Source organism: Sinocyclocheilus rhinocerous, unplaced genomic scaffold (assembly GCF_001515625.1).
Source record: "Sinocyclocheilus rhinocerous isolate Xijiao unplaced genomic scaffold, SAMN03320098_v1.1 scaffold548, whole genome shotgun sequence".
Taxonomy (NCBI): domain Eukaryota; kingdom Metazoa; phylum Chordata; class Actinopteri; order Cypriniformes; family Cyprinidae; genus Sinocyclocheilus; species Sinocyclocheilus rhinocerous.
This window is the reverse complement of record NW_015664702.1, coordinates 297,212-321,275: the sequence shown is the minus strand read 5'-3', so window position 1 is coordinate 321,275 and position 24,064 is coordinate 297,212. Positions and strand designations below refer to the sequence as shown.

The window sequence follows — 24,064 nt, the reverse complement described above, 5'->3', positions numbered from 1 at the left end:
AACACTAGCTTTTCTAATCTTTTTGTATTCTATCTATTTGTTTTCATTTATTTATTATACAATTAACAAAAGCAAATAAGGCCTCTAAAACTAGCTTGCTCTATTCTTTCATTACTTTTAAAAGTAACTTTCCCCAACACTGAACACTTTTCTTTGAAAATACCATGGTATATGAACAGTAATCTTACAGTCCAGTGGTACAGTGCATTGCAAAGTATCTGATATCATGTTTTTTGTTCATGTACTATGATAACACCATAGTAATCTTTTAAATTCTTGCACACCATTGGCATCCTACATGTTTATTGTGTTTATGTGGTTTATTTTTAGGTGTGGCTTATGGCATAGTACTACATCACCTCAAACATTTATGAAAATAAATAAAATAAAATAATAATAATTATTATTATTATTATTGTTGTTGTTATTTTTATTTTTTCGTTTTCAAACATTCGGACGACAATTTTTGTCCCATTTTATATCCCATTTTAAATTCCCATTTTATGTGTAATAGAAAAAACATTGTCCAAAACTAATATCTCAGTGAAATCAAAGAGGATCAAAGCATTGGCATCCTACATGTTTATTGTGTTTATGTGGTTTATTTTCAGGTGTGGCTTATGGCATAGTCACCTCAAACATTTATGAAAATAAAATAAAATAAAATAATAATAATGATTATTATTATTGTTGTTATTTATTTTTTGTTTTCAAACAATCGGACGACAATTTTTGTCCCATTTTATATCCCATTTTAAATTCCCATTTTATGTGGTATAGAAAAAAACACTGTCCAAAACTAATATTTCAGTGAAATCAAAGAGGATCAAAGAAAGATCTAGATGTTCTGACCTTCAAACCTTGGATATTCTTCAGCATGACGTCTCCAACGCGCTGGTAGTCTCCTTTGATGTGTGCATTAGATCTACCTTCCCTGGGAACAACAAACAAAATTAACAATCATTAAATTAATATATTCAGTATTTTATAAATATATATTGCATTTATTTTATTAATTACATTCAATTTAATATATATTAAATTAATATGTTTAAATTGTACATTTTTAATTAGATTTAATAAAAAATTATATATTTAAATTATATTTAATAATTTTATATGAACATATTTCCTTTTTTTAATTGATGATTGTTGTTGGATTCACTTTCTTATATATATATATATATATAATGTAAATGTATATGAATAATATTATAATGTATGTAAGTGTGTGTGTGTGTGTGTGTGTGTGTGTGTAATGAAAATTATATACATTTTACAAATATATTTTATAATATATTAATATTTTATTTTAAAATATTAATATTATATTTTATAACATTAATATTTTATAAAAAACATAAATATAAAATATTTACATGTATTTAATTTACAACTGAAATAATACACTGGCCTATCTGGTGTCTAGCAAAACATCATTTGTGAAGCCTTTCAACTAAACAAGACTTGCTAGTTATGCTAGTTAAACTAGTTATGCAGCCTGAAGGCGGACAACAGATAACCAGCACCAAATCATGCAGTATTATGAACATTAAGGGTGTTTTTAGGACCAAAATGCATCAGTAAAAATAACGTCACAACACATTTTCTGCATGCAAAATATATTTTCCTATTTTTTTCTTTCATTTTGCGATTAAATATGGCCTGGGCATGTTCTTGACAGATGCACTTTTATGTAACGACAGGTATTTCAGTCATGTGAGGTTAATTTCATGTCATGTTACAGCTAACTAGATCTGATGCAATGCAATTGTTATTTGACTAGCAAATGAAAAGGCATCAAACGGTGTATTAAAATACTGAATGACAGATCGAGGCGTGTGTTTGTTACGGTTGGAGCAGTTTGTACACATTCCAATATAACAAACACATTTATCTCATATACACACCACTGAGCCAGACGCTGATCCACGTCCTTCAGGAACGTCTCGTGGAATTTATACACTGGCTCAAAATTGGCAAATATGAGATTCCTCAAGGAGTCCGGCATGGCTTCGTCCTTCCCTACGGACTTCTGAAAGGACTGAAAACATACAGGGAAAGAAGAAAAACAAGACATTTTCATAGCATTCATGCTATGGATGAGTTATAGAGGAAGCTTTGAATACATCTAGCTTATCAAACTCTTCTTCAAAAATCAGTTTTCCATGATATGAGCCTTTAAACGGTCTACAGTAAATAGAGGAACACATCAATCGTTTCCCATCATCACATCAAACATGAAATCCCACACTGTAAAACAATTTGACTTCCTCATATAGATCCGAACATGAAGAAATCAGCAGTGTGATGACTATCTCAAACAGACTGTATGACGTGATGACAGAAGAATCCATGAATAAAGACTCTTTGTACCTTCATTCTCATGTTCTGGAGACTACAAAACATCCACTGTGATTTTACACTTGTGCGCCCCTACAAAAAAAATATTCTACATGATATATAACAGGCAACCATCTAGCAACATGTTGGCAATTATGCAGAACACCACAGCAACCATCCAAAAGCCTAACAACATCCTAGCAACCAACCAAAAACTCTAACAACCACCTAGCAACCAACCAAATACCCTAACAACCACTTGCCAACTTGTTAACAATTAGCCCGAACACCCTAGGAACTGCTTATTAACACCCTAGCAACCATCCAAAAACCCTAACAACCACCTAGCAACAAACCAAAAATCCTAACAACCACCTAGCAACCAACCAAAAACCCTAACAACCACTAGCCAACTTGTTAACAATTAACCTGAACACCATAGGAACTGCATATTAACTGCCTAGCAACCATCCAAAAACCCTAACAACCACCTAGCAACCAACCAAAAACCCTAGCAACCACCTGGCAACCTGTTAACAATTAACCCGAACACCCTAGAAACTGCTTATTAAGACCCTAGCAACCATCCAAAAACTCTAAAAACCACCTAGCAACCAACCAAAAACCCTAACAACCACCTAGCAACCAGAGAGCTCTAGAGAGCCCTATCTTTCAGTCTATGTGCTATTTTTCTCCAGAAGTTGACCTATAAAAATGTCTTTGTACTCTTTTAAACTAAAGTCGCAGTTATCTCATGTTGCAGACTCTAGTATTTTGTTGTTGTTGTTCTGTCTTTAGTTTTGTTTTCTTCTGTGAAACAACGGACCGGGCCAGTGCTGCCACCACTGACCCTCGCAGACCCTCGCATACGTGTAAAACTATACTTTGGCCTTAATTGTGCCTCTTCGCTCACTAGCAGTGCAGAGGGTTGTGAGGAGATCTCTATGGTGTTTAAACTGTTGAACAGATGCAGCTGTAATAACGCGAGCAGTTAGGCGGGTGTGGCGGTCTAGGATCCAAACAGCAGCTTCAGATCCAGAAGCCAAAAGGAAATATTTATGAGACGTGTAAACACGTCGCCCTGCTGCTTCTTTCCGCTACCTTGTAAGACATCAAAGAGATGCATTACAAAGCAGACGTACAGAAAGGAGGCAAGCAGCAAAGGAACAACAACTACACCTCATCTTAAATGCTTTATTATGTTTGGTGTAGATGTTTCTCCTTAACCTCCAGAAAATAGATATAAACATCAAAATGTTCAAAAACATGACTTCACAGTCGACAATAAAATTTCAGTCAAAAAACACTGCAATATTTAAGGATTTAGCTGCATGAAGAATTACAGGAAACTACCTAGCAACAATCCAGAACACCCTATGAACTGTTTAATACCCTAGAAACCAACCAACCAAAAAAACCTTAGTAACCACCTTGCAACTGTTCAGAACACCCTAGCAACTGCTTATTACACCAGAGCAACCAAACAAAAACCTTAGCAACCACCTGACAACATGTTATGCTTTTGGTAGCAACCCCCTGGCAACAATTATCCAGAACACCCTAGCAACCATCTAGAAAGCCATAGCAATCACCTAAATCACCCTAGCAACAATCTAGCAATGCCTTACGCAACACCCCAAACATCTTTGCAACAGCCTTACAATGCCCTGACAACCACCAGAAAACATTAGCAACTGCCTAGAAACACCCTAGAAACTACCCAGAACACCTTAGTAATGTGCAAACATTCTGCTAGAAAACCTTAGCAACCACCTAGCAACTATTAACACTACTACATCAACTGTCTAGCAATGCTCTAACAACTACCCAAAACACCCTCACAACAGCTTATTAACACCCTAGCAACAACCAGAAAACCTTAGCAACACTCAAAATGGTTTAGTACTCTAGTAACCACGTAGTGTAACCTAGTAACCCTAGAAAATCCACAGCAACCCCCAGATCATCCTAGCCAACACCCGAATATCTCTGCAACAACCTAACAACTACCAGAAAACATTAGCAACTGCTTAGCAACACCCTAGTAACTATTTAGATCGCTCTAGCAATGTTCAAACATTATCCTATAACACATTAGAACCCTAGAAACCATTAAGAACACCTTAGCAACCATCTAGCAATGCTACTCACACCCAAACATCTTTGAAACAGCCTAATGATGCCTTAACAACTAAAACAAACCATTAGCAACCATAAAGAACACCTAGCAACACCCTAGCAACTACTCGAAACAACCTAGCAACAGCTTATTAATGCACTAGCAACCGCCAAAAAAAAAAAATGTAGCAACTGCCTAGCAACACTCACAGTACTTTAGCAAATGCATAGCAACTGTTTGGAGGAAACACACAAACAGATCACCATAGCAACTGCCTAGCAACAAGCTTCGAAACAAGGTTTAGAAAATATTGAGAAAGTTTGTGGCATATATTCACATTTTCTTCAGAAAAGGTAAAAATTTCAAAGTATTTCAAAACTTAAATAACAGCGCAAGTCACAGCTGGAATGTCACAGATATTACATTAGACTGAAAACTCAATGGCTATGTGAGATCGATTGAGTATTTAGAGTCTTACCACTGTAATGACCTCCAGATCCTTCAGATACGTCCTCTCTGTGGTCAGGAGCTCTTTGGCGATGAAGTACGCTTTATCAGCCGGGAACCTCTGTGAGTGGAAGAAAAAATGAAATGAAAGAAATTGAAAAATTAAATAGTGTTGGGCAATGATTAATCACATCCAAAATAAAAGTTTTTGTGTACATAATATATGTGTGTGTACTGTGTATATTTATTATGTATATGAATACACTCGCATGTATATATTTAAGAAAAATATGTTAGGTTTATATATTAAATATATTTATATATAATATAAATTATATGAACATAAATATATACATGTAAAAACTTTCAAAATATATACTGTATGTGTGTGTCTTTATATATACATAATAAATATACACAGTACACACACATATATTATATAAACAAAAACTTGTGATTAATCGTTGCCCAGCACCAAAATTACGAGGACACAATTAAATAAATTCACAAACAAATAACAGGAGATATTTCTATACTTTTAGAGATGCATTTAAAGCATTTAAAATCAATTAAATATATTTAAAATATTTATATTTATGAAGTTTTTTTGCTGATAAAAATGGGTCAGAAACAAACATCAAGGGACATTTTAGTCCAATAAAATGCTCTGTTGAACCAAATGCCAACAACTGTAGAAAGTAGAAAATCACCAGACAACATCTACGACAAAACCAAACTTGATCCTCACACATACACAGCGCCGTCTCAGTGAAGTAAAACTCTCACTGTTCACTGAGCCGCTTCACTCCGCCGCTACATAATCTGCCCTAAATAGACTGGAATTTGGGTTGAGTTTATCTAGGTCTCCTATTCTGAGACGTCCACAGAGACACTTGACCGAAACGCAGTGGCACTTCTGATGATAAAACTCTTTTAACGCAGCCCTTCCACTTCTCACCGTAACCTTAATTTGTCTAGAGCGCCTTCAATTCAAGCACAATGTAATTTAAAGAGGAAAATTAGCCGAGGGTCCTTGAAATCTACTGCGGAGGAGATGACTGTGGTGTTCTTGAGCTACAGTTAAAGAGGTTGAATTGGCTGACAAAAACAATTACAGGCTCTGAATGTAACCTTTTGCCACAACAATTGAGAAATTAACGAAACGTAAGTATTTACCAGCAACAAAAGACCTAACTAGTCATAAACATTATATTGGTCAGGCACATTAATTACTTAATATTTGATTATTCTGAGTGATTTTTCAGTAAATGCTGAGTAAAATAAAGCTATTCATTTAATTTCAGCAATTTTGTGCACATGACAATGGAAGTATTTATTTATTTGTTTGTTTATTTATTCATTCATTGCCACATCAGCAGCAAAGGCTAAATAGAATTAATTAAAAATAATAACAATAAAACAAAATAAATTAAAAAAACAGGACTGTCAAATGATTAATCGTGATATATTTATATATAAATTATATATAATATAAATACATACTAGTGCTGTCAAACGATTAATCGCATCCAAAATAAAAGTTTTTGTTTACATAATATATGTATGTGTACTGTGTTTATTATGTATATATAAATACACACATAAAATATATATTTTGAAAATATTTACATGTATATACATTTATATATTCATATTATTATATTTATATTATACATAAATATATTTATCATATAAACATAACATATTTTTCTTAAATATATACATGCATGTGTGTGTGTGTATTTATATATACATAATAAACACAGTACACATACATATATTATGTAAACACAAACATTTATTTGGGGTGCGATTAATCATTTGACAGTCCTAATAAAAATTATATACTTTGATAAAATGTAAAAAAATTTTTATAATATATTCCAATAAACAAAAAACATATGCAAACAAAAAAATACAGATTTTTTTTTTTATAAAACTGTATAATGAAATATTAATATTATTAATTTATAATAAAAAAAATTTAATGAGTTAATATTATAAATATATACTATATGTAAGCTCTTTCACATTCATGATTTTAAACTAAACCCTTCTCTCTAGATATCAGCATTAAAGGGATAGTTCACCCAAAAATGTTGACGGCAGCCATTGACTTCCATAGTTATTTTTCATACTATGGAAGTCAATGGCTACCGTCAGCTGTTTGGTTACCAACATTCTTTAAAATATCTTCTTTTGTGCTCAAGAGAAGAAAGAAACAGTTCAAGAAACAGAAAACCTAAACAGTTTTGGAACAATGTTAGGGTGAGTAAATGATGAAAAAAAATAATCATTTCTGGGTGAACTATCCCTTCAAGATTGGTGATTGAAAAAACCTAAACAACGTTTTCTAGATGGTTTATAATATATCTTAGATCTGATCAGTGATTAGCGAGGTTCAAAATAGCATTCTTACAACAGTCAACAATTTGACTTTAACCACATAATACAGCAGTAAACAACCAAAGTGACCCACCAACGCCACTACTAGCACATGCTGCTAATCTCGAACATTGTTCCCTTTCCAAAAGACAAACCTTCCTCCGAACCTCGTCCTCGTCGTCTGTGCGGACGAAGCCGGCATCCGTCAGTAAGGGGCTGGTGAGAGGCGAAGGCTGCCGTCCGTCTGGACTTTGGCCCAGGCTGAGACTCTGTTTCTGGCCATTCACCATCACCTGGCCCGCAGACGGAGACTCGCTGTGCTGAGGGCTCCTGGAAACTGGACCTAAAGGAGAACAGGCACGTCATGCTAAAGCCTTGCAGTAATGCGGATTGGGTTATCAAATATCAATGGACTAGTGAGTGAGCACTTAGTAAATACAATCAAGTACGAGGGTTCAAAATGTACATTCAGTCAAACTACCCTACTGAAAAAAGCAGCTAGTGACCAGCAAGCATTTTAGATGCTGGTATCATGACCAGAAATCTTCACTAGCAAGACTTCTTAGTCAACAGCTTTACCATCCAAAAAACCGCATGGTTTATCAGTAAGACCAGCAACAACCAGCTTGGACTAGCATGCAAATCCATGCCAATCTCAGCAGGTCTTTTCTGCAGGGTAGTTTTGACATTTTTATCATTAATACTACTAGTAAAGATTCAAAATCGCCAAGGGGTAAAGCTGCACGACACACATTGTGTTTGGAATTAGACTACGGATGACAGCACCACACCGGGATCCAGACATGAGTGAGTCACACCATCCCAGTCTGGGATTTCCGCCTGAGGACACTGCCGGGATACATAACACATTCCCTGGATGATGGGGAAATCTTCAGACCACTATACATTCACTACACAAGTACATTCACATACTTGCCCGACAACGTTTCGTGTCCCATGCCTTGGCACGAATGGGATGCGACATGCGAACCGGGACAATTCAAATGCACCGAGTGTCCACAGCGCAGCCATTATTGAGGACGTTGGACGAGCCGCAAATCTGGTGACAAAGGCCTCATCACGCACACATGCAAACATGCAAGACAAACAACTAAATGACTATGGCTACTCTACCACGAAACAAGGCGCTAACATCTACGGGCATCGGAATAAACGTCTGGAGTCCCGCTTCACAAGTACCATGTTTTATTGCTACTAATACACATTCATTTACAATGTTAAAGTGTTCCAGAATGAAAAAGAGTACTGAAAAGGGCTTGGAGTAGTAAAAAACAACAACAGACATCAATCGTACAGAACCTGCGAACAGGCATAGAGAAATTTAACAACCTTGAGACTTCAGAAAGTCCATTTATAAGGGCTACAGGGTTGCAACAGGGAGGAAGAGTTAAAAAAAAACGCATACTAAGACTCACCGGTGTGACCTTTCCATTGCTTATCTGGTTATTTAGTCTAGTACAGTCTACGTCAGACGGTTTGTAAACACATACACTTATGGTTAATCGTTTTGCATATGTGCCACAGTGATTGCACTGTTAATTATGAGTATTTTAAGAAAATACGGTTACAATATATTACACAAATATATCTGGAACATTTCGTATACCTCGGCAAAGTACAATTCATACTGAAGAAATCACAAGTTGAAAAAGAGTGAATCATTCAATACTGCTACAGTATTCTTGTGATAATAAAACCTACAAGTAAAATCAAATTTTAGTGTAATTTACAAAAAGCTAGGAACGACTTTGGTCACTGGCAATGATAAATTACAGATTGATGGGTGGGTGAGGATTATATACATTCATATCAACAGTGGCATAAACTGACGCTTTGCAATAAATATTGCTAAATTTTGAGTAACGGACCCAAAAACTGCAGTGGTCTTGCGAATGGCTTTGCCAACACTTTCCAAAACCTTTCACTGACATAAGATTGCCATGCAAAAATAAAGAATATTTCTCAAAAGAACGGAAAAGTTGGCTTTTGGAAAATAAACAAATGTTTTTTTTAAGATTATATTACAAATGCATTCCCTAATGCATAATGCCTAAAAAAACAAGAGTGCAAAAAAGTGCAAGAACTTCTGGATAAAAGGTCAGGCTGAAAATAAGTACATTTCAGGACATCTCTTGAAAACCTTCCTAATCTTTTTAGACTTCACATTCTGAGCCTCAAAAGTTTCTTACTCACAGTCTGTCCAATTCTCACCTACATCCATCTCCACTTCAAAAGACCACTGCATTTTAATGGTCCCCTGTCAATGCAAAGTCTTTTACACATATGAAAAAGACGGCAGCAAAATGCTGAGACAAGGACAGGTTGACATGCTTCCAAGAGAAAGGGAAAAAAGACAAGGTGAGGCATTCCAGAGATACATGCTGCTAGAACAGTGCTGAAATTGGGCAGGAGAGGTCTTAAAAGCAATGCAACCTGAGCACAGGTTAATATACTTACAAATCAAGTGTACATCAAGCATTGCAAAAGAACCACAAACAGATGACATTGATGAGGCGTGCCAGAGATACAGCGGTTTGTTTAGGAAAAAAGAAATTAAGCAGCAAAGCAAAACAAAACAAAATGAAATCTTTATAATGTTGTATTTTTACAGGAGTGATGCATGCTGAGAAATGGGCAAGCAAACATGACAATGCCACCAGATCGTGCCGCATCCCAAGTAGAAACATCAACGATAAAGAACTTGGAACTTCAAACAGTTTGGAAAAAAAACAAAAAAAACAATAACAAAGCTAGCATGAAGCCATCATGGTTGGGTGAAAATCTTTGATGCGTATGATAAAAAGTTAAACCATTCACTGTTGCTTATCTCAAGTTATGTCTACACAATCTCTTAATTTATCTAATTTACAACACATCCAACCAGTATGATCTGCTTTTACGACAATACAAGCTTAGTTCAAGTTTATACAAAAGTTATCCATCAAAATCTTGAAGAACTAGCTTGCCTAGCTGTGACAAATCGTCAATGCCACACAGCAGTGACACTCTCAAAACTTTCATATCTTGGACATTTGTTGTCATATTGCCACTATTTTAGCAATAGCATATTGCTAGTGCATAGAGACATTAGCTTCTGTAAGCTATGACTAACAGAAAGGTATTTCTGGTTGAGTAAAGGCATGGTATCTTTCTGTATTTTTGTAATCCTTTGTTTCTACACGAATGACAAAGAAATCTTTCACACTTTTGGCAAAATGAGTAGTCAATTGGTTAGCAGTAATATGGGTAACCTTATTTAGCAATTGTAAATAGATTTCAGTCTCTACATTTATAGACATGGCACTTTGCAGAAGGACCTTCAAATTACTCATCAATCTGAAGTTAATCTTCTACGAGTAATAGATATGAATTGTACCTATATTTGAAGTATTAAAATATTTCTTTCAGGCAGAACAGAGTCTTCTTCCTAAACCTTCCAAACATTGCAAAAATACCATCATTGCTAATCTTGTTAATCCTTGCTCAACTAGTGCCACCAAATGTAATTCCCAAACACTGCCCATATCTGCAGGTAATTGTGCCCCAAAGCACAATTGGTTAATGCTATGCCAGGCCATGCCATGTCCGTTTGGTGTCACTAACGGCACAGAAACTACACAATGCACCTTTAAGTACCTTGACTGGGTCTCCAAGTTGCAAAATGGATATACAGTCAACAAATAAGCAGGCGCACTTCATCTTCTCTAGCAGTTGAAGAATTGCCCCCCATCCTCTTCATTGATGGGATAACTGTAGCCATTGTCTCCCCCTTGTCCCTCATCCTCCAGTTGGAGACTGCCAAATGAGAACTTGCTTCGGGGCATAGGGGAGGAATTGGCTGCCCCAGGGTTTCCAAGGACTAGGGGCTGACTGTAAGAGTTGGTTCCTGCATCTGACTCGGTATCACTAGACTCCGTTCCACTACTAGTGGAACCATCAATCATATGGACTGGGCTACTACGGTCATTAGCACTCAGCTGGCTACCATAGAGTCTCTGGACATTGCTGGATCGAGCTTGGCTAGACGCTCCAAGCCCATTAGCAGCCACACGGCGCTCAAGGGCGGCCATACGTTCAGCCCTCGAGACAACTGATCGAGGTTCATTGGCCGGGGTTGAACTTAACTGGCTCAAAATCATGGGATCAGTGTCGGAACGGTTGCGCATGCCGTTTTGGAGTTTCTGCAAGTGTGGGGATCGATTAACAATTGGGGAGTAGCTCCCATAATGTTGAGGCTCACTCCCAGATCGGTCATTTGTAAGGTAATGACTACCGTCATCCCAACGGCGACGACCGCTATAGCCGATCTGCTCTGGATGGTTCAGGGAGTTGGTTTTGTGAAAACTGCTCATCACTGGGCTGCAGTTTGCACTCCGGGAACCAACTAGATGACCTGAAGGTGACACCAGACCACGGCTGTCCATACCTTGAAACAATTCATCCACCAAGGTACTACTCAGGGGTAGAGCACGTGGTGATCCGTTACCACAAAACGACCCATTAGACAATTGACTACCGTTGAAGGTATCTGAACTCTGACCCAACCGATGGCTGGTCAAAGGAGACTCCCGGAATCTAGACTTGCTTGCTCTTTGTCCATTGTGCTGACCATTTCCATAACCATTACTCTTGCCCGCTCTACGGCCGTTTGGCTCAACCTCATCATTGTCATGTGTGTGGGAGTGAGACCTAGTGACACGGCCTTTGACCACATCATATTCGCTATCTACGTCACTGCAGTCGATGTAAGGTATCGAGGAGCTGCTACCCTTGGCAGCATGCAATGCTAGACCTGTGCTCAGATGCTCGGCCTGCTGCTTGGATGGGGATGGCTTTAATCGAGCATCCGCCTCGTCGTGGGTCCCGTTTCGGCATCCGTTGGTCTGTGAGGTTAGGCTCCCAGTGTAATGATGGAGAGCCGGGTTTTCAACAGTCACTTGGGTGCGCCCAACAGGTGAGTCCACCTGGTGTCCTGAAGCACTGGCATTCCTCTGCAACATAGAATGCAAGAGATTTGGGAAGGAAGAGGATGAGAGGCATAAACTGACCACTCTTAACACTGGCACTTTAAAGTCAACAAGAAAATGCAGTTGCAAGCCACTTGGGAGTTGAATGTTACCAGAGGTGGAGCAAGTTATTATATTATGGTGAAAAATTTGTTAAGGCTTTTTACGTTGGAAAAAGGTGCATTGATGATTCGTTTAAGATAAGACCAGGAACGTGTATTTAGAAAGTGATTGGGGTCGATTATGATGTTGACTTTAAGCTTGCATAATATGGGATATTTTTTTGTACAGTACACCAAGATAGATTACACTCACCTCTCCTTGACCCTCGACACACAGCCTGGGTGGGAATGGAGAAAGACCGCTGTTGGACTGGATTTTACTGTGTTTTCTGAGGATGGAGGATTGGAAATGATTAGCAAGGAGTTTTTCCAAGGGGATCTCTTCACTAGGTTCAAAATTGGATATATTTCCACGCAGCTGCTTTATGGATGTTGGCTGATTGGGTTACTGTATGATAATGAAAGGCCTTGACTGCTGCTAGTTGACTAGAATGATACCACTAGACAACAAGAAGATTTTTTTCATCTAGTGCTTAAAAACCTTGATGCTGTGTGATGTTAGGGTGAAGTGGGTGGTTGCTAGGTTGTTTCTTGGGTGCTGTGAGTGGTTTCTAGAACGTTTTGGGTGATTTCTAGGTGGTTTCTAGGGGATTTAGGTAATTTCTAAGCCATTGGTAGGTGTTTTCTATGGTGCTTTGAGTGGTTTCTAGGGTGTTGCTAGGTGGTTTCTAGGATGTTTTGGGTGGTTCTCAGGACATTGCTAGGTGCTTTCTAGTATGTTTTGGGTGATTTCTACTAAGAGTCTTCTATGATATTTTGGGTGATCTGCTAGGTGGTTTCTAGGGACTTCTGGATAGTTTCTAGGTCATTGCTAGGTGATTTTTAGGGTGCAGCATATGACATATTTCAGCAAAGACCTGGTGAAAATGCTCAATGGAGATTGGAATGGAATATGCTTAAGTCATATCTGAATGTCATTTGGATAAACGTGTCATGAAGTGGCATGTACATGAGACGTGGTGTTTATGAATGCAAAATTTGACTTATCTCAATAAAGGTTCTCAGGAAATAGATAACTGGTGTGTTGACTGTTTTGGAGGGAAATTAAATGCAGCAGAAAGGTAGTGACATTTAGACAAAGGTCAACAGAGAAAACTCACCTTTCAAAAGGAACCTTTTTGAATTCAGAGTCCTTTACATAATCAATCACCTGCCTTTGTGTGCGGCCACTAATGAGGCAAAACATGACAGATGACAGAGCGATTCAGAAACAAAGAGAGAAGAAGAAAACGTGTACATCAAAACATTAACCATCTGGCAAGAACTGAGACCTACTTGCACTGTGATTATTTAGCAAATAAATGCACGCAGAATACATGCTGAGCTAGAGAAAGAAGTTACCGGGGTAAAACGTCTCACTTAGTGGTAAATTTAATTTCTGGTGATGGTGAAGACACCATTTAAGTTCATTTAAGACTACTTTAAGTGCACATGTTATGTACCTGAACCGGAAAGAAGAACCCCTGGTGAACAAAACCGGTTTGGGCTTGGGTTTGGGTTCTTCGAACAGGCGGAAAAAGGCATGATACTCCACACAAATCTTCCAAAACACCTTGCAGCAGTCCCTGCTTCCCATCATAAACTCCAGAGTATCCTGACAGTTACTCTGCTACGAGAGCAGAAACAGAACATTTTGTCTTTTTAATGTTCCCTAAACTAAAGGGCAAATGGAGACATTCGGATATTGTTATAAAACAATCAAGGGAGCACTTACATTTAAGTCAGGTCGTAGTTTTATGAGAAAGCGCTTCCTTTTGAAGCTCAGCTTGCGGATTTTAGACCAGTTGAAAGCATTTATTTTGGTGTGTCCCTTTAGAAGTCAAGCATAAAAGTGCATTTAGGGACAATTTAAGAAAATAAAAACCACAACATATTCCATTTAAGAACAAGAAAGCTTTGCTCTAGGATAAACCTCATATAGCCACAATAATACCCTTCTTCATTTAGAAAAACACTTGTAACTTACCTGAAAGACTAGCACACCAGAATGGGCCACGGCAAGGCTGAGCTTCGTACCCTCGCGATCTTTTGCGGGGTGAAGACGCACTCCGTACATCTCAAGTCTTCGTGCGATCTCCAAAAGCTGGTAGTCCGATTCAGCTGGTGTTTGCCCGCTGTGGAAGGGTTAAATTATACAAAATTAAGCCACATCTGTTTGTGTGAAGAATCTCTACAAGTTTGTAAGATTAATATTGCAAGTAATAAGCTTTATAATCACAACCTTAAAAGACATGTCAGAATCAGCATGCAGGATCTGAACTTTTATAATTGTTCATAATTGCTGATGAAATCTGTTCACTGGTAAATATCACACAATTTACTGGCTAAATTAAAAATGGTCTGAACTTTAAATGTCAAAGCAATCTACAAATTGTACACGGCGACCAATTCCCTGAACAGTATGTTTAATTAGCAAAGCTCTAAAGAGAGGGAATTTCACTAAATAAGAAGCTCCTTCATTTGTGGCAATAAACAGCACACTGATCATTTAATGCTGAGAAACATCTGATATTATGTGTGCTTTCAGCTGGACTATATTGCATATAAATCCAAGCATCCATTAAACCAAATAACAATTATCAAGTTTGATTTGACTTTGAGTCATGACGTTACACTCACACGTGTTTCTGATGGTATTCAATTATCTTGTCCATCAGTGCGTCCTGCTCGGGAATGTACTTGTTGTTGAGTAGATGTTGTTTGCACTGCACCTCTTCAAAGTCTCCAATCTCAGCTGCAACCATAGAAACAGAAACATGTTTCTATATCAATTATATTTTTTATATCAATATAATGGTACGCAGTAGTAACTTAACTTAGTGTATGTATATATGTATATGTGTGTGTGAATGCGATATCTAAAATGTATTGCTAATTAAAGCAGCAGTCCGTAAGTTTTGCCTCTTTGTCGCCATCTCTGTTTGAAAACCTAGAATTGCAGCTGTGTGTGGAATTATCTAGCTTGCGTGGGTTGTGAGTCGGCACGGCTCTAGCGTGGATGAATCTAATGTTCTAAAGAGTATGTGTGGCAGTCAGTCACTGCACCGGTGTGGATATCTACTGTAGTTCGCAATCACAGATTCTAGCCTACGTCTTGGAATATAACCCAAATAAGAATTTTTTCAAGTATTGCCATCTGAACAAGTAAGTAACAAGTCTGCCACGTTTGTTCTGACCAACTGAGGAAAAAAGCATTACCATAAATCTCGCTACCAATGGTGATTAAATCTAAAGATCGGTTAGCTCATATCACATCAAACCGTTCAAATTATTATTATTGTTATACTTTATTCTCAAATGATTAATGTTAACAACATCAGCATTGGTGACTATGAGTATAGTGTGTATTAGCGTGTAGATTTCAATTTCTGCACAGTCTAATCTAATTGTCATACTCTTCGAATTTCATATTAAGAAATTATTTTAACCCAAAAAGCAAATTATGCTCCCTTCGAACTGGTTTTCTTTCAAATACAAATATTTGTAATCCCAGGCTATCTGTAATCGAAACATTATTATAAGCTAACCGTTGTGAATCGGGCTAAAGTAAGCGATAGTTTTGAACACTGGTTGGTTATGTACTTGCTCAAATATTGATTTTGGTTCATTTTTAACCAAAAAAAGTTACAGACTGCAGCTTTAAGTTCATTGGAGTTTACAAATCGTAAAATTTTGAACTATATTTGTTTTCTACTTTTACCATGCTGTTCACAGCAACAAATATATATTTGGCCTACAAAAAAGTGTATAATATAATATAATATAATATAATATTATGCTACCATAGTTAATACATCATTAAATGTCAGTGTCAGTATATTTAACACAATTAATGTTTAAATACAGTCAAAAAGTAAAACAAAATAATGAGATTAAATTCAATTAATTATTTTAAAATATTAAATTATTTTAATATTTTATTTTTTTATAGATTTGCTGCTATTATAAGAGCTTTAAAAATGTAAAAACGCTTTGGTTTGTACCACTGGTCAGTCTCTTGATTCTATTACTGATGCTACACTAGTCCTCAGCATCCTCAGCAGCGGTTTCCATAGCAACTAACCAGCCTGTGATGTAGTGATGTGGAAGCAGTGTGTTTGACATGATTTGAACATGGTTTTGCATGAGCGACAACATGAAGTATAATCCGATCCATCCACTCGATGACAGCACTGTCATTCAAATAATCCTTCAGGAATTCTGCTGACAACAAAGACTAGTCTACAAGATTAATATACTTAAACACTGCTTTTGTGATGGAGATTTAACATAGATCATAATTCTGTTTGTTCAGTGTCTTTATTGTCCTAAATACAACTCTTGACCTATTTTCAGCTCCCTAATGTGTGAATGTTTTTGACTGTTAGACTGTATGAACTGTGCCAAAATCATCAAACCGATGAAAGTGCAATGAAATTAACAACGAAACTTCAATGCATCTATTACAGAATTTAATAAATGATTATGCAATGCATTATGCATTTATTTATTACCTAAAATACAATGCCTGATCTATTTTCAGTTAAATATCGCCCAAATCCAGCTTTCTAATTTACTTGCACAATTTGAAGCATGCATCTTATTTCATTAAGGATCATAATCAGATCTAACCCATGTCAGCGTGATTATTTACACTTCTAGTGCTGGTCTTGAATGTCTTACATTGCACTATATGAGACACCAGCAGGGCGGCGCTGCTTTCATTGCAGGTCAAATCTCCACAGGCCAGGTCATGCTTGATCTGCAAGGCGAAAAGATACCTGTCGGGAAATAATGAGAGCAGTTTAGAAGAGAGACTGCATCAGAATGACAGACAGTAAATCAATAGAAAGGTTTCAGTACAGTGACAGATGCTTATTGACTGAATTACAGGCAGTTTAATGTGTGCAACAATTACACAACTGATTTCAATAGTCTGACGCTAATGACACATTATACAAAATATTAAGTGTGTTTATTAGTTAAAAGTCCATTTTTAGCATTTTTGATCAATATTTTCTGGTGTTTTCATGCAACAGAGCAGAGGGCAGATCAGAAGTGCTTGTGTTTGAAGGTTAGTCTGGCTTTAACAGCATCTTCTCATGACGCTAAGTGCAGTCGTGAACTATAAAGAGACGCTCTGATTGAGTTTGGCAGCGTTTCTCTCTCAGTATGTCCATCTGTTATTGTGCTGCTGCCAAGCACAATAAACTCATTATTCAGTTGATTATGCGATCAAACAGGACTCACAGCTTAACAATAGGGATTTTTCTGCTGGTCCAGTCGGACCATAGTCTGTATTTGTACTTCTTCAAAATATCTTTAGTGAACCAATCGCAAAACACGATAATAGTTATTTTAAACTTTTATTATGTGTGCCAAATGGAAAGTATATACTTATTTTCAATAAATTAAATATAAGTATATATACTTTCCAATTAAACTTACATTGTTAGATTTTATTTACAAAATAAGCAACAAAAACATTTTTTTTCTATAGCTTTTGAATTGAATGAAACCAGCATCTGTGTTATAGATTCTGTATTTATATATAATATTACATACATTACATAATGTTAGTAGTTTTGAATAATAATCTTTTGGTTTGTCACCTTTAAGCTCCAGATACAAAACTAAACTCAAATTAGATGAATCACCAGCAAATGTGAAGAATTTAATTCACTGGATTATAAAAAAAAATAGGCTTTTCCAAGTGGTTATGTAATACAAGCTATTTTTAATGGCAGTAGGCCAACCTATGTTTGTATTGAATGTAGCCTACTTACTGCGCAGTTACTGCTGTTAATTTGAGATGGTTACAGTTGTTGTTTTCAATAGCCAAAACCCAGTTTAGCCTGTTAAATACCAAATAAACATCTTGTTTATGTGTACTTTTATTCTTTCTTGTTTGTTGCTTGATAAAAATAAAAAAAATCGGAAATCGGTATCGGAATCGGCCAGTTTGCTTGTAAAAAATCGGTATCGGAATCGGCCATGAAAAATCATGATCGTGCATCACTAATTTTTAATGGCATTTCCAGCCAAAATAACAATATAATGATTTATACCATGACTGTTGCATAAAATTACTCATACCATGAAATATGATTTTAGTCAAACCGCCTACTCTATTGCCTGCTTAAACCTCTCTGCCTTCAAAAACTAAACTATTAAAAATGCTTTCTACAATTGAAATTAAGATTAAATACAATATAAATATTAGGCTTAAAAATTAAAAACTGGAATAAGTTTAATTTGAAGTACTAAAACTACGAACACTAAACTAAAGTACAAATAAATTAAAGCTAAACAGAACTATTAAAAAACAACAACTAATAATAATAATAATAAAATTACTAAAAATAAAATAAAATAAAAAGTTTATTCAAAATATGAATAAATACTATAAAATATATAAATAATACTAGTGTTACTTTAGCATCATTGAGATGCAATTAGAATTTTTATTTTTATATTCTCTGTAGTTATTTTTTATTTTTTTGGTCATTTTGTTCTGTTTTTCTCATTTCTAGTAGTTTTTGTTGATATAGTCATTACTAATTTTTATTTCAGTTTGAGTTATTTTAGGACATCAAGTTACACAAAATAAAAATGTCGCCTTGACAATTAGCTGAAATTCAAATTAGATGAATCACCAGCAAATGTGAAGAATTTAATTCACTGGATTATAAAAAAAACAGGCTTTTCCAAGTGGTTATGTAATACAAGCTATTTTTAATAGGGATGCACCGGTTGACCGGCCATAAATCGGAACCGGACGGTTTTTGCTTATAATGCGCGATCGGCAACCGGCCGGTTTTTTGTATTTTTTTCGTCCGATTTTTCCGGAAGTGTGCACAGAGGCGCCAGCAGAAAAAATACCACGCAGAGCAAGCTCACTGTTGGCGATGCACGATGAGATATTGGAAGAAAAATCTGAAGTGATTAAGGATACGGGCAGCCGTACAGCACTGGAAATGCAGAGCTACCTGTCTGAGGCACAGATACCAAGAAGCGAACAGCCGTTGGTGTACTGGCGCACAAATAAGAGCCGCTTTCCTGCACTCGCTGAAGTTGCGCGAGTGTACCTGTCCGCGCCCTGCACAAGCGTAGACAGTGAACGTTTGTTCAGCTCAGCTTCTCACGTGTTGGATGAGAAACGAAACAGACTAACTTGTGACAAAGCTGAAATGCTTCTTTTTGTAAAGAAGAACTCGCATGCACTTTTGAAAAGCCAGAAGTAAACGTCAGTTCTAGGCTATAGGATTAATATTTTTTATTTTACCTTAAAATTACATTATTTGTATTCACATTATAATACACATTAAGACTTAATGTGATTTAAAAAGCACCTGCCATAGTTAACATTTTGGAATAATTTATTTATATAGCCTACTTTGGTTTTATTTAGTTTCACTGGTAAAGATCTTTTTTTCTTTACACCAAATTTAAAAACGAAAACAAATGCTGAATGCTGATTAAGTAACATCTTTGTTTGGAGTGTTGAATGTGTTTTGATTGTGTTGTTTGGATTGTGGAACTATGCAGTTGTTGCCTTTAAAATTACATGGTTACAGTTAATGTTTTCATTTAAGGCCAGTTTATAGTTTCAACCCAATTTAAAAACGAAAGCTAAATGCTTTTGTCAGTAGGCCAACCTATGTTTGTATTGAATGTAGCCTACTTACTGCGCAGATACTGCTGTTAATTTCAGATGGTTACAGTTGTTGTTTTCAATAGCCAAAACCCAGTTTAGCCTGTTAAATACCAAATAAACATCTTGTTTATGTGTACTTTTATTCTTTCTTGTTTGTTGCTTGATAAAAATAAAAAAAATCGGAAATCGGTATCGGAATCGGCCAGTTTGCTTGTAAAAAATCGGTATCGGAATCGGCCATGAAAAATCATGATCGCGCATCACTAAAAATAACAACAACTTACTGACACATAGTAAGAAATGGTTATAAAAAACTGAAACAGAAGTGAAACAAGTAGTAGGAAAGAGGAGAAATAAAAAGCGATACTTATTAACAGTCCTAAGAGCTATGTGAACTATTCGAGTTAAATGTAATTTTGAGTGGTGTGAAAACCACCGCCACTGTTGTGAGTGGTTGCCAAATTGTTGCTATGTGGTTGCTAAGGTGTTCTGAGTGACTTTTAGCATGTTGCTAGGTGGTCAGGGCATTCTGGGTCATTGCCTACTGGCCTGATTCAAAAGAGACTGTCTTTATGATATTGAGATTAGTGGATTTTTGGATGGCCAATGCCGATATCTTAGAATACTGGGTGGCTGATGGCCAATATAATGGCGATTTATATGATATAACATGATTTAAAGATAGCAAACAACAATGCATAGTTACACAGTTAGAGGTGTGTGAGGTTTTGTGGAATTAAATGTCTAATAGACATTCAAAGACTTGTTTAAATGATTTAAATGTACTGTGTATTTTCTTAATGTCAACAGTATATTAAAAAGTATTATAGCATTTGCCTTTCTGTTAGATAAAACTGTTAAAGACAGGGCCTCTTGTCCATCATACACTGATTCTCAGTGCTGTCATAATAAAAGTCCCATTTCCGACACTTGTCAGCCAGAGCCGATAATAAAAAAAAATTTTAAAAGCCACATGTCAGACAATAACTTTTTCTGTCTAATAGAAAGGCAAATGCTATAAATATTTTTTATATATTTATATCTGCATATGCACCAATGTATCAGCCAATAATTTTTTGCGATATTGGTCATCGGTCGATCGCTTAAAAACAGCCAATGATCAGGGCCGATTACATCCTGTCATTCAAAAGGGGATGGAAAAATGTGTCAGACTGCAACTCGCATGTGAATAAAATTCAATTCATATATATATATATATATTTAAATGAGATTGCATCAATGTGTTGTCGCGTTAACTCCAACAGCCCTAAATTAATTTTATTATATATATATATATACACACATACATATAGTACAGTTAGGCAGGTTCTATTTGGCCTTATGAATCACCCGTAGTTCAAGCCAGGTTGCCAATAAAACAGCTTGTGAACAATGTTACTTAACACTGCATTTATAATTTTTATTTCAGTTTGAGTTATTTTAGGACATCAAGTTACACAAAATACAAATGTTGCCTTGACAATTAGCTGAAATAAAACGTTTAAAATTTTATTTCATTTCAGTGAACATTTATTTTATTTCAAGTACAAAAAATTATGTTTTATGGATTTAGTTTTAGCATTTATTAACTACTGTATAATAACCCTGGAGAATCCTAAAATAACACTTCAAAAACTCTCTCTCTCAAAAACAAACAAACAAAAAAAAAAACAATTAAAATCACGCATAATCTTCCGTTTTCAAATTGAGTGCAAATTGTTCATTCTTTTTTCATTCTCTTCAGTTCATGCAGTGGGTTTTCGAACCGATTTCCAAAATGTTCTATTAGGCTATCAGCTATGTTTGCACAATCCATCAAAAAGATTTTTACAGCTTGAAGTGTTTTGCAAAGGCAAAATGTCCTTGGCCGAACATTTCAGGTTTGGCAGTAATATAATGCGCAGCCATCACAGGAACATCAGAAGCTCTTTCTCTCCTGCCAGCAGCTACTGACAGTCCGGCCAGAACGCTCTGAAAAAACACAGAGACTCCTGGGAGTCTTATTCTGCCTCAGATTTCCTCTCCTGAATGATGCCTGACTCTCTAAAGCCGACGGGGAAATGTGCCACGAGTCATTCTGTCGGTGAACGTGCTGTAAAATTCATTACGCTTGTCAGGCAGCGGCGTGTCGACACAATCAGCCGCAGAATATTAACATGCAGTTCGGCCATAAAGAAGTCATTAGTTATGGACATTACAGCAACTGAAAGCTCTTGCATGATTTACAGGCCACTTCACTCACCTTCTACACCAGATGCATTATATTGATATCGAGTGATTGAGGCCACATTACAACCAAACTGAATAAATGTCTCCAACGTTCGTGTTCTATTTATTGAAATCCAATCTGAGAATGACCTGTAATATTTATCTTTATTAACAGAACAAAATTGGATAAAATATGACACAATTTGAATATTACACAATTATGTCACAGTAATTTTATGCTAGTGCTATGTTTTTCTTTCTTTCTTTTTTTAGATATATTATCGCTTTAGATATAAATCTATTTAATTTGTTTATTAATATATGCATCATTTATGCATTTTTAATTATGTAAAACATTTCACAAATGAAAGATACCTCATCTCCTCTAATAATTTTCTTTGTTACTTGCACCCTAAAGATTATTCATAACAAATGATTGATAACTCTTTAAATGATATCTATACGTTTCAGTTAAGACTGAAACTGTTAAGACTTCAGTTATATTAAAATAAATCGTAACATGACCGTTCTAACTTCTATAACAGTAGAAGTTCTAACTTAACATATATATTTTCTTTCAATTAATATTAACATTAATAAGTCTCATACTAGTGGTTTCTTTTAAGTATTGATTATTTTAAATTATTTCAAAATCCAGTGAGAAAATGTATTAATGGAGTTAATTTATGCAGAATTTCTGATTAATTCATGCATTTTTTTTAATTCAGTAAAATACTTCACAAATAAACAGTACTTCATCTCATTTGATTATTTACTCTGTTATTTGCAACTTAAAGATTATTCATAACAAATAACATTCCACAATGTAGTTAAAAACACAGCTCTAACATTAAATTCTGGTGGGCTGAGTCACGTTTGAGTCATATATTTATACACACACACACACACACATATATACACATATTTTTATATAATAGCCAATCATGGTTATTATTATTAATGCTACTATTATTGCTACAATTAATAATAATAGTTTACATGTTCACATATATATTTATACATTTATGTATTTATTTATTTGAACATACAAATGATTATAGGCCGTGTTAGTAATGTAAAAGGCTGTAAATGAATAGGACAAACGGCACCTGGTCAGCTCCTCTAGCAGCTGCGTGTGATCGGGAGGGAAGAACTTCACCACGAAGCGCAGGATGGTGTTCTTGGGTCCTGCAGACACACAAACATGATGCATGATGACGTGCTGTCAGATCGTGTCGTCTGGTGTTCATGTTCACCAGATCAACTCATGAGAGATACTCGGATACGTACGTCTGAGTTGCTTTAGGATCGGCTTCAGCAGATCCAGCCACACCTGAGAGGAGAGTCAAACCAAACAAACAACACACATGTTTGTTAATGCACTGGGTGTGTTCTCACATATTACAGTTACATTTACAATTAACATTCCTCTTAAAAAATGTTCACTGAGCTTGTTGCAATGCCTTATCCATGATATATAAATGCCTTAGATTTTGGTCAAACAAGGAATATATTATACGACAGCATAATTTTGCTGCCAAATGTTTGGAACATCCTGTGTTTACAGGTTAATAACTTTAATATTTTAATGTGTTTGCATAAATTATTTCACTAACAGTACGTCAAGAATTTCTGTAACACGTCTCTTCACTTAACCACGAATGGTTATGTAAAAAGTTAAATAGTTTACACAAACAATCGATGTTGTTGTTGTTGTTATTATTATTATATAATATTATATCCTAAAATACCATGTCAAGCATTTACTGTAATACAT

At 35.9% G+C, this 24,064-nt stretch overlaps 1 protein-coding gene across 2 annotated transcripts in view; it reads right to left on the bottom strand.

Moving 5' to 3' along the window:
• The window catches only part of farp1 (FERM, RhoGEF (ARHGEF) and pleckstrin domain protein 1 (chondrocyte-derived)), an 84,797-nt gene that overhangs the window by 15,805 nt on the left and 44,928 nt on the right, over positions 1–24,064 (bottom strand). Inside the window, exons 4-17 of one of the 2 annotated variants that reach the window (XM_016541235.1) lie at positions 23,578–23,620; positions 23,397–23,475; positions 17,106–17,203; positions 15,063–15,177; positions 14,410–14,557; positions 14,158–14,253; positions 13,886–14,052; positions 13,544–13,612; positions 12,637–12,712; positions 12,108–12,309; positions 7,450–7,637; positions 4,941–5,030; positions 1,911–2,044; positions 853–934 (exon numbers count right to left, since the gene is read on the bottom strand). In XM_016541235.1, coding sequence (XP_016396721.1) covers positions 853–934; positions 1,911–2,044; positions 4,941–5,030; positions 7,450–7,637; positions 12,108–12,309; positions 12,637–12,712; positions 13,544–13,612; positions 13,886–14,052; positions 14,158–14,253; positions 14,410–14,557; positions 15,063–15,177; positions 17,106–17,203; positions 23,397–23,475; positions 23,578–23,620 — 1,587 coding nt within the window. The remainder of the gene's footprint in view (positions 1–852; positions 935–1,910; positions 2,045–4,940; positions 5,031–7,449; positions 7,638–12,107; positions 12,310–12,636; positions 12,713–13,543; positions 13,613–13,885; positions 14,053–14,157; positions 14,254–14,409; positions 14,558–15,062; positions 15,178–17,105; positions 17,204–23,396; positions 23,476–23,577; positions 23,621–24,064) is intronic. The other variant, XM_016541237.1, reaches the window with a different exon arrangement.